Raw genomic sequence first — 11,057 nt, forward strand, 5'->3', positions numbered from 1 at the left:
TCTAAGAGTTTTCTTTACATATATTATCTTATCAAGTTGACTGCATTTCTCATCTTTCCCATTCTATCATCCGCAGACATCATCTTCTTTCTGGATCATGTTAAGTGGCCCTTCTTAACACTATGGTTAACAAGCAAAATCATACTTTTCTTCCTGCAAAAAAGTGCATATAGCTTTTGTTCAGCCCCTTGGATTTCTCCATAGCTCCAATTGCCGATATATACAATCTTCAGAAAGGTTACCACAAATCAATTACACGTGCGCGCGCGCACAGATACATGCGCACACACAAACAGGCACGCGTGCACACCGACAGACACGCGCACACACAAACGCACGCACGCGCATTTCCTCAACTCCCTCAACTCCCTTAAATATATATAAATATAGTCTCATCAACCCTAGTCCCATGGAATATCAAAGGGAAGCTGCAATTCGCAATCTCAAGCTGGCCCTAGCTGTTGGTTGACTTCATTTTACAGAAGTAGAATTTGATTTGGGGGTGCACACCAAATGCATCCCCATGAGTCTTACCCTTGTGATGCACTGCTGTGTTTTTTTGGCAGGTAGAACAATGTATGCTTAAATGTTGTGAAAATGTTCAGCAATCTAACAGTGCTGTAAATTGCCAATGCATCAGTCCAATGCAATGAGAGTAACCCCCAATCTAGAGATGCCAGTAGTTGCTACAAGCACAGGTTGGCATACAAAATTCTTCCTTTTTGCATAATTTCGGCTAAATAATCCAAGGAAAGAATTGCCAGATTGTGATCGCATACAGATCAAGAACTAATAAATTGTTTGGAGCAACTGAAGTGTAGAAGAAATATTTGTGCACTAATATAAAGTCTATGCTTCAAACATCCATTAACGTCTAGTTAAAGGAACAAAATTTGATATTTGAAGTACTTGTCTGGTCTAGAACAAAAACACTATCAATGAAATATGTGTCCATGATGAAAGATAGCAAACTTATATGTTACAAAGCTCCCTCCATTACACTGGGTTAGCATTCATCCGGGCTTGCATAGCACGAGTCCTCCAAGCAAAAAGTTGAAGACAAAATGAATTCATTCCGATCGCAATTCCAAACCCCGAAAACGATGCAAACAGGATAGCGAAAACTGCTTTTAATTTGAACTGCACCGAAGGAGATAAGAACTGTTAAGATAAATAACTTGAGGCTGGATGTTGCAGGATAAGACAATAAGCCAACAAAGGACCCATATCTGGTTATCTTTCAGGCAACTTAAAAAACTTCAGTCTTAATCAGATGGCCGTGATGAGAGTTTGATCTCAGAATGCAAAATCAGATTTCCAGTTGTCATTATTAAGTTAAAGAACTATTTCTATATACATATTCAGTAAATTTGGCCAGACACACATAGTATATTTATTTTGAAAAGATAAATCATAGTATTAACTAAAAGATATATATCCATGCAAAACTCCTGATTAGCTTATCAGCACAGATGAATACCACTCTAGGGAATTGTTGCACCATATATTTGTGAAGTTTCCAAAGGCATTTTCATTTCCCTAAATTATTCAACAAGAAAATATTGCATGCGCAATTATTAAGATTTCTTATCCATGCATGATTTAAAAAAGAAAAAAAAAAACAAAAATACAATCCAAGCAATTCTATTCTAAGAATAAATACAAAAGATTATTCAATAAAATACCATATTGTACGTAGAATAACAACCACTTTAATCTATTTTTGACTCAGAACTCGATCTATTTTTGGCCTATTATATATCTGGCGCATATCTACCCATTCAGTGTTGGCTTCACAACTATGTTTTGCCCTTCATTTCTTTTAAGTCTGCATCTTTACAAATTATTTTGACTCAGAATTCAATCTTTTTCCTTTATGGGTATATGATGGATGTGTTTTTCATATATGGCCCTATTCATTCATCTCAATTAATATATCTATGATTCATGTCATGAATAAACAAACAACAAAGAATGCACTACATTTGTAGTTTGCTAAAACGCCATCACTGGAAGTTTGTAAAACATGATTTGAGTACATCCAAGCATGACTATAAATTTAGAATTTATAGTTGACCTGAGTTGATTTAAGGACATTAGTAATATCACCGGGGCTACAGAGAAGTGCAAGCAATTGTTGGACAAGAAAGATCAATAGGAGTTACAATATGTATGTACAGTAACATCTAAAATTGATCACACGTTAAGTGGAAAAAATATTGAGAGCCACTGTTGAAGCATCAACATCTTTCTGAGTTAATATAGTTTATAGCCAGAGTATAACTAATCCTTTCTACTATAAAACAGAGAACAACAGTGAGAAACAACTGAATGGAACAATCAAAATTTTGAACTTCAAGTAAATGGGATGTTATCAAACTACTCACCACAGCAAAAAAGAGATGGAGAAATATGACCACAAGTGAGAACTGAAATGCTGAATATGCCCAAACATACTCTCTGCGTGCTGCAAAAATAAAAATAAAAATAAATTGTGGTCTAAGAATTCAAGGTAACTAATTATTGCAATTGCTCTGATAAACTTGATTACCTAAGACAACTGAAAGCACTGATCCCAACAGGCCCAAGGTTAATGAAAATGGTGCAGCAATCATAATTGCATGAGATCTCATCTCATTAACCTATGATAGAGGAAAAACCAATTATCAACATGATGTCAAGAAAGAAAGGATGAAGAAGAAGTATACATGACAATACATATAACTAAATCTAAAAGTCTGGATGTATCATGCTATAAGAGAATGAATGGTAAACAGTAGATTCAGAAATCCAGATTTAAACATTGGACAAAGACAGCATTTTGCAGTCTCTGTTTAGGAATTCAATTAATCTCACTTCAGTTGCATGCCCTTTAGATGGCAAATACTGCTTTGAGTGAGTGAGACAGAGAGAGAGATGCCCTTTATCCAACATTAACCTTTGGATAGTGCATGTGCCATGCACCACAATTCTGCAAGAATATTTACCTCGCTGCCACCATGGCATGACTTCTGATGCACATGAATAGATAGAAAATCAACCTGGCTACTAGCTCTCACATACACACTTTTATATACAGAGAGTTGAATAAGAATTTTATTAGGATGATTAAAAGCATAAGCCTATTAACACAAAACCAAAGATGGAGCACCTAAATTGAAAATCCACACCATTAAATATGATTTACAAGACCTAAAACATATAGGCACCAAAAATCAAATGATTTGGAGATTTCCTACTTATGCATCAAATGGTCATGAAATTGGCAATGGAAATGCAACAGCTCAACATGCTGATATGATTTGTGGTTTTGAAGAATCCACTTTTAAAGATTTTTTTTAAAAATGATTTAAGATCTTTAAAAGATGATTAATGGACCAGACATCGATTTTTGTGACCTAAGATACATTTTAGCACGTTGACTTTACCAGTAACATCCATTTTGTCTATTACCAAAAAAAAAAAAATCCAATTTTGTTGTTATTTGATACATAGGTAAGAAGCTCCAAAAGCATATAATTTATTTTGATATTTTAAATATTAGGGGTTATAATTAACAATGCTGATCCTCAATCTTTTAGAATTTTAAATATGAGAGATCATAATAAATCAGTTATTTTTTTAATTAAAAGCCAACATGTTTATATTTTAGACTCTTCTCACTTATTTATTTTATTTGACAGCAGTTTATCATTAATACATAAATTCGAACATAATTGACCTTTTCCAAACAACTTTAGCAATTATTAAATTTTCAACCTTTCTGAAAGCCAAATTCATCAAGTATCTCATGCTGAAATTCTTTGGAGAAACTGACTTTGGCTAAAATTTAATTCTGACACTTACATGAACTAGAAGGTTGGGCCACTATTATGCTTAACTTATATAACCATCTTTGATGGTACTTGATATTTTTATAAGTTGCGGAGTTGAGGCAATGCTTTTAGCAGATGTACTAAAGCTTAAATTGAATTTCTCCAATAATAAATTTCCTCATCATTATGTTTCACAAAAATGCATCTTTTTTTTTTTTGCATAAAAATCTTTCTCCAAGTTTTCTGCATTTGCAATAGCAGCATATGTAAATCACAGTGATACGAACAACAGGTATTTGTTTCTTCCATAATAAAATTTCAGTTGATAGATCATTCAGCCAACCCTTGTATTACCTGGTGGTATCAAGTGCTACCGCCTCGGCATCCATGGAAGACAATAAATTATTGTTTCCTAGACTGACTACCAATAGATCTCACTTCTACCAAAGATAAATCATATCTGTTCAGTTGCCTTCGTTCTGCATCAATTAGAGATCTAGATCACATAATTATCACCTAATATAGCTAGATAACCCAGCATATGGATGCTCAGCTCATCAGTGCTCACTTTCACTCAACTGCCCTAAAATTTTGTGCAATGGGATAAAAACTGGTATCTAATTAGCCTTCCAAGAGAATGTAAGAATGTAAATTTTCAAGTCCTGGAGTTAATCATATGCATCTTAAGCTCATATCCACTGAGAGGTTCTATTTTTTCCCCTAATACATTATTGTCAACCTCAAAAGGTTGCAAGGCTACTGTCAATTAGTTGTATGCACCCTCCATTTCAACATTTCCTCACATAATGTGGTTTTGCGGTTAGAATTGGAGAGTTCATATAGGAAAACTATGAAAAGAACCTTCTATTAAGAAAGAGCAGGATTCAAGAAGGTGATAGAAAGATCAAGAAGAGAGGTAAGAAAAAAGAGAACAGTTACAGAGTTCACCACATCAAACTTGGTAATTCATAAATATTGAAATCCCTAACTATCGGTACATGAGCTTTCTCTTTTCAGTTTAAATCACTCTAGTAAGTAACAATAGTAACCTTGACAACCTTTAATATAGACCTACGACTTAACTAAAGGAATCCCATCATGTTTGGCTAGTGCTCTTATTTCAGAAAAATATCAGTTATAAAATTATCTGATAAATGTGTTTTTTTTCATGGTGCAGGTTTTGTTTTAAACTGGTCCAGTAATCATATAGGATAGGAGAACATAATTTAAAGGATCACTCAAGTGACATATTTACATTTACAAGTTAACAGCTTCATGATTATTATCTCCTTCAGAGTTCTTTCCTCAAACATAGGCAGATATTGCATACCAGCAGCTGCTCAAGGAAGAAGAAATAACACATTGTGCTAATCAAGACCAGTACAATCACATCCTGCCAGCTTCTGGAAAAAAAAAGACAAATAGAAAAATTAATTCTTAAAATATAATGGAAAACTCAAGTCTGGGAAATGGACAAACCAAAATTTATTCGTTTTAAAATGCAGTAGCATAGCTGCTTAATACCTAGTACCTGGGAGTGGCTTGATTTTGAGCTCATTTTACAGAAAGAACGAAATAATAAAGGGGACCCATGATAACAGTATAGAGCATTCTTACCTGCTTAACAATAAGCCTGATCTAGTATGTTGCTGACCACCGTCCCTTAGAGCAGGTCTCTGCACCCGTAACAATGTTATTGGTAAATTGAGTACCTCTTGACTACAGACCTCGCAAATCTTGTTTCCTCTTATACTAAACCACTTCACTGCACATTCTTCATGGGTAAGCCTTAAGGCACCTTTGCAGCTGCACTCCATCTTGAGCCAGCTCTCTCCTTCATGTAACCCGCTCAAACAGATCCTGCAAACAGCTTCCTCCTCAGGAATCTCTTCATCATTATCCTCCACATGTACAGGGCCAAGCTGACCTGATTTTTCAATAAAAGCAAAAAGTAAAACTACAAATGAGAATAAAAAAAATACATACTTCTCTTAACAATAAACGATGGATTTGAGATAAATTAGCATTTAGAGTCGTGCATCAACCATCACGTGCAGACAGGACTGTTAAATTACCATCTGGAGGTTCTGATGGTATAATCTCTTTGGGACTAGGGAAAGATGCAGATCTCACAATTACAATATTCCGCATAGGTACTGACAAGGACCTTGAAACCTTTGTTGGAATTGTCCATTTCTGCATAAATTCACTCAACGGTCAAATTGTTCATTTCATTTACACATGTACATATTGAAAGGAATCCATGATCGACATATTAACAAATATGCAGTAAAATTGGATAGGAGACCTAACATTATGAGAGAAGAAGGAAAATGATTGGTAGGGAGAGTAAGTTTACAGTCTCCTTGTGATGAATATACCTAGGAAACATTTAGAGATAGCATAACAACTTGCTGTTACATCTACGTAGGAGGATATCTACCAAGAAACTTCATCATTTGGAAAAGAAGTCATGCAACAGATAGTTATAACACTAAATCTGGAGTGAACCATCAGAAGCAAGCAACACAAGAATGTTTGAGACGAGAGAACTTACCTGGGGTGTCTGCTGTTCATTAGTTGTCTTTTCTTTAGGAGAGGCAGATGAAAGTGGCAAATTTGATGCTGGTGTGGCAGGAAGTGATGCACATCTTTTCCATGAGAATGCCGCAACAAAGTTTGAAAGGACAGCATTTTCAGGACCCACTCTGCTGTATGATTGTCCACCAAGTTCTGGATTTAGGAGGGAGCTTCGCTCACCATCTAGTATGACCGTCTTGTTTTTAAAACTTAAGCCACGAGAAAGGCCTCCACCTGATGAACAGCCTCTAGAAAAACTTTGTTGTGTCTTGATCATATGTTCATCATAACTATCACCGCCAATATTTATAGGTCTCGAGGGTATTTGAAGAGTGTGACTTGTCAGTTTCCCACTAGGGTCCAGATACGTAACTCCTTCATGTATCGGCACTAGGTTCTGGTGTTCAACCTGCAAGTGAAAATCCCAGGTTGCTTCCAAGTTCTTAATATTTTAATTTCAAGATCAAGTAGAAACAGCAACAGTATTGGAATATGTCATGATGGGAGCTGACGGTTGTGTACATTCTCCTTGTTTTCTGCTCTGTCTGAAAGACTTTGAAACTAACAGTTTCATTTCCAAGAAGTTGGGAATTGCATGAGAACTGACAAATTGTTCAAGTCAAAATCAGCAGTGCAGAGATAAATTCATCTTGATATTTAATAGTTGGAAAGGAGAAAATAGTTTTGTGGGCTTATCTTCTTGTTTTAGCTGGACTTTTAATATATATTTATCAAACCATGACTAATATTGCATTTGCCTCAAAAACTTTATGCATCACCGTTTGCTGAACCAAAGAAAGACATCAAAATGCATAGGTATTTCAGCCTATATAGGATGGAAATATTTTTGATTTCATTTAGAATACATGGTTTTCATAAAGTGAAATTAATTAAAACTTCATATTTTTTGTTAGTCAACATTGCCATTACCTAGTTATGGTCCCAGGTGTCCCAGCAATCTGGGGTCCTGAGAAGGGCAAATTGGGGACAAACATAACCTTTAGCATTTCCTTGACCCAAGGTGCCAGCCCCAGGACTTGAACCTGCACCACTATGCTTGTTGGCCCAAGCCTTTTATCCTTGCACCAAGAAATGACCCTTATTAGTCACACAACACCCACAACTAGAAACCTTCTTATAGCTATTTGTTTCTTTCTTTAAGAAGAAAGAGTCGTCAAGACAAGTTAACTTTGAAAATCCATTGACATTCTCAGCTTCTCTCTCAGATTTTCATAGCACCATGAATCATCAGGACAAGTTAACTTTGAAAATCCATGGACTGAAAAGTTTTGGCCAAGCCGATTAATTGTCTTAGTGTATACAATCAAGACAAGTTAACTTTGAAAATCCATTGACATTCTCAGCTTCTCTCTCAGATTTTCATAGCATACGTAACCAGCAGCTTGAATTCCGTGGATCCTACAAGTAATCAGAAAAACTGCTTAAATTCTCTAAATGTTATCAGCTGAAAGAGCCTTATCATCTAGCTGGTAGATATCACAAATCCCTTTATCATGGTAACATGTATAATGAATGATCCCCTCCATGAAAAAACATTATCAAATCCCAGGTACCAGAGTCATATGCCTGAGAGGGTTAACATCAATTTCTTATAGTCTCATGCATCAACCTCCTGCCCACAAACCTTGAACATAACTCAGTAGGTACTCAGGCATGTCACAAGCTCCTAGTGTCACTCTCTGGAAGGTATCTCTTGAGCATATCTAAAGTCCTGTGGTGACTCATGAAAAGCACCAAAATTATTGATCAGTAATATACTGGCAGATTGGATAATACAACCTTCAACTCCCACACCAAGATAAAAACCTGCACTTCTACATGTAATGTTCCTTTCAAATTAAAAACTACTGGGTCCAATTGACCGTTCAAGTTTCACACAGTATGTGAAATTCCACATGAAATGGGTAATTACTCAATCAGACACCCCAGCAAGAAACTCTTTACAGCATCATTATCTTTTCCAATGTGAATGTCTATTTGTCCAAATTAAATAGTGCCTCACGACCAATTCAATACAACAAAGTAGGAGCATCACATGCATTGGAGTTGTCCAAGCAGAACATAAGTGAGTGATATGCAATGTTAAGGTGGTTTAGAGTCACTCTTCTAGAAAATTGCTAATGACAAACTCATATACAGAGCACAAACTCAGGTCTTGTTACCATTCATCTACAAGCCTCACAAATATGTGTCTATCTATAGATCTCCTTATCATGAACCTTGATTGGTTTTGAAAAAACTGTACATGTTTCCATTGACTAAGCCAAGATCTTGACATCCTCCAAAAAAAAAAAAAAAATTTGCACCACAAGGTAGGGAATCTCCACACTTTGAAAAAGCATAACAAAGACTCATAAAACTCTATGATTTGCCTTTTTAAGGTCATAACTTATGAATGATCCCTGAATCTCTATTAAGATACTTGAAGTGTAAGCTTTCACAAGCTGCATTGAGACGAATAAACTATGTATTTCTTTTTAAGCATTCGTTCTGTGAAATTTTGGTGATTTCATTTAACATAATGCAACCTCTGAGACAAAACATTTCTATGGCCTTATAGCTGTTGTTCAGCATACTGATGAACCTGAAACCTTAAAAAGAATGACATGGACATCTTATTAGGACTCCAAGTGATGAGAGTGGGATTCAGCAACCCACATACAGGAAATAATTATGTTTTCTAGACACTGTCTTGACATCACAACTAAGGGTTTTCATAGTATCTCTGAAAAAGAAAGACTAGTATATAGTTTGAAAACAAGGATTTGTACTATGCATCCTCTTTTGCTGTACATTTAGCAGTGAGCATTTTGAAATCTTTTTCCCTGGACAGTTTCACAAAGAACTGTCAAACTTAAATCATTCTGAAGTCTGAACAATATTCTGCAAAAAAAATAGTTGAAGAAATTCGATACTCCGTATTTAATTTTTCATATATTCAGTTGAATTGCCCTGCCACCTTCTGTTTCATTTTCCTGAGTGAAAAATCTCTCTCTACTTAACATTTATCAAGATATGTATCTCATTTAATATTTTTCTCCTTGTGATCTGTAATAGACCAAAACTGTAATGTTTTCTATTCACTTACACTGAATTTTATCTAAATTTTGGTAGATCAGTTCCTTAGTAGTCCCCTTGATTTGATCAGTCTTCTACAGAAACAACACATATATCCTCCATGTTAATTGGTGCAACCCAAGATACCCATCAATAAGAAGATGCAATGGGATGTGACTTTTTCTTGAAGATTCATAAAGCAAATCAGGGAATAGATTATTTCAACAACATAAACCAAAAAACCAACAATTGTGGGCAAAGAGAGAATTTTGAAACTAAAGCACATGTAATCTCTCAATGCTGATTAGACTGAAGTTATTAACTTAGACTCCTGCTGCGACTAGAACTCTGAGCCTTGGAGAATAACTTTCTTAAGCCATGCAAAAGACTTTTTACATTCTATTTCACTTTTGGAATCATGAACTTAGGCCTCAAATTTCACCAACTTATATTCGTTTAATTCCTTTTCCTTCTCTCTTATCTTTCGTTTTTCTCCCCATAAACCTCTTCTGTCCAAGTGGATACTCCTGCAGATGTAAACTTTCAGCTAACGATCAACAAAACCCCCCGAAATATTCTCAATTCAACGCCAATCACAGCCCGTATGCAAAATTCTACAAAAAGAAAAAAAAAAAAAAAAGAAAAAAGATGGCAGCAAGTAGATCCAGCTGCACACAAATCCCGCAAAAATCATTCCTTGCAGACCACAGATCAAATTTCTCCAACAAAAAGACAGAGCCCAAAATCATACCCAAGTTTTAATCTTTCCTCAGAATTTCAAATAGGCAGCTTAATTACAATCCAAATCAAGCAAAATAACTGCTTTAAACCCAAACAATCATCCCATCCAACACTAAAATATCAAATGCGGCGAGTTCCATGACCATTTCTCTAGCAAAAAACGGCGACATAGAAAGCGCCGCTGCCCAAAGCACGCAAGAATACAGAAAGAAAGAGGCAATTAGAGTGCGCACGAGAAAAAAGGTTCGACCTTTGGAGAGTGGACGGAGGCGGAGGAGGAGGAAGAGGGCTCGCCGACGCCGGGCTTTGCTTCGCCTTCCATCTTTCCTCGAGTGAAGTGAGAGAGACTGGAGAAGGCGAGCCGAATGCTCCAATTTATTTACGGAGTACTGTAATAAAAACAATATAATATTAGATTATATGTGTTAATTAATGGAACAGGTGATAAAAGAGAATTAATGACGAAGGAAACGAGTTAATGATCTAGTACCAAATTAGACCCAGAACTAGACCCCGGAGTTGGACTCTGGCTCCTTTGGATGTGACGTGTAGGGTACGTAGTCTCCCTTTCCGGTGGCAACACAATGACTTCGTGAGGTTACTCAACCTGCATCCTTTGCATTGGTAGAGCTTACATTCGCAAGGGCAAATTATAATTCATAACCACAAATTTTTGTACATAGTGATGGTAAAATGAAGCGAAACTCAAGCTCGATGTCAAACTTTTTCCAAAACTACTAACTATAGAAGCAATTATGTGACATGGTCATATGTCGCGGGTTATAAAAATTTAGCAGTTTTATGAATCGCAACTCTTTAGTTGTTGAATGTCAATGGATATGA

At 35.9% G+C, this 11,057-nt stretch overlaps 1 protein-coding gene across 1 annotated transcript; it reads right to left on the bottom strand.

Moving 5' to 3' along the window:
* Nucleotides 1-816: 816 nt before the first annotated feature.
* LOC103711714 lies at nt 817-10,576 on the bottom strand. The gene is made up of 8 exons (XM_008797967.3): nt 10,465-10,576; nt 6,373-6,804; nt 5,891-6,011; nt 5,433-5,742; nt 5,146-5,218; nt 2,552-2,642; nt 2,388-2,467; nt 817-1,140 (listed from the first exon to the last, which is right to left on the bottom strand). The coding sequence occupies exons 1-8, from the start codon at nt 10,534-10,536 to the stop codon at nt 997-999; spliced, it is 1,323 nt and encodes a 440-aa protein (XP_008796189.1). The 5' UTR covers nt 10,537-10,576; the 3' UTR covers nt 817-996.
* Nucleotides 10,577-11,057: the final 481 nt, after the last annotated feature.

Source organism: Phoenix dactylifera, chromosome 13 (assembly GCF_009389715.1).
Source record: "Phoenix dactylifera cultivar Barhee BC4 chromosome 13, palm_55x_up_171113_PBpolish2nd_filt_p, whole genome shotgun sequence".
In the NCBI taxonomy this organism is placed as follows: Eukaryota; Viridiplantae; Streptophyta; class Magnoliopsida; order Arecales; family Arecaceae; genus Phoenix; species Phoenix dactylifera.

Excerpts from the sequence above, each read along its gene's own strand:
- LOC103711714 (XM_008797967.3), bottom strand. The coding sequence starts at position 10,536 with ATGGAAGGCGAAGCAAAGCCCGGCGTCGGCGAGCCCTCTTCCTCCTCC. Across the intron at positions 6,805-10,464 it reads CCTCCGTCCACTCTCCAAAG|GTTGAACACCAGAACCTAGT; the intron begins GTCGAACCTTTT and ends TTTCACTTGCAG. Across the intron at positions 2,468-2,551 it reads AGTGCTTTCAGTTGTCTTAG|CACGCAGAGAGTATGTTTGG; the intron begins GTAATCAAGTTT and ends TTATTTTTGCAG.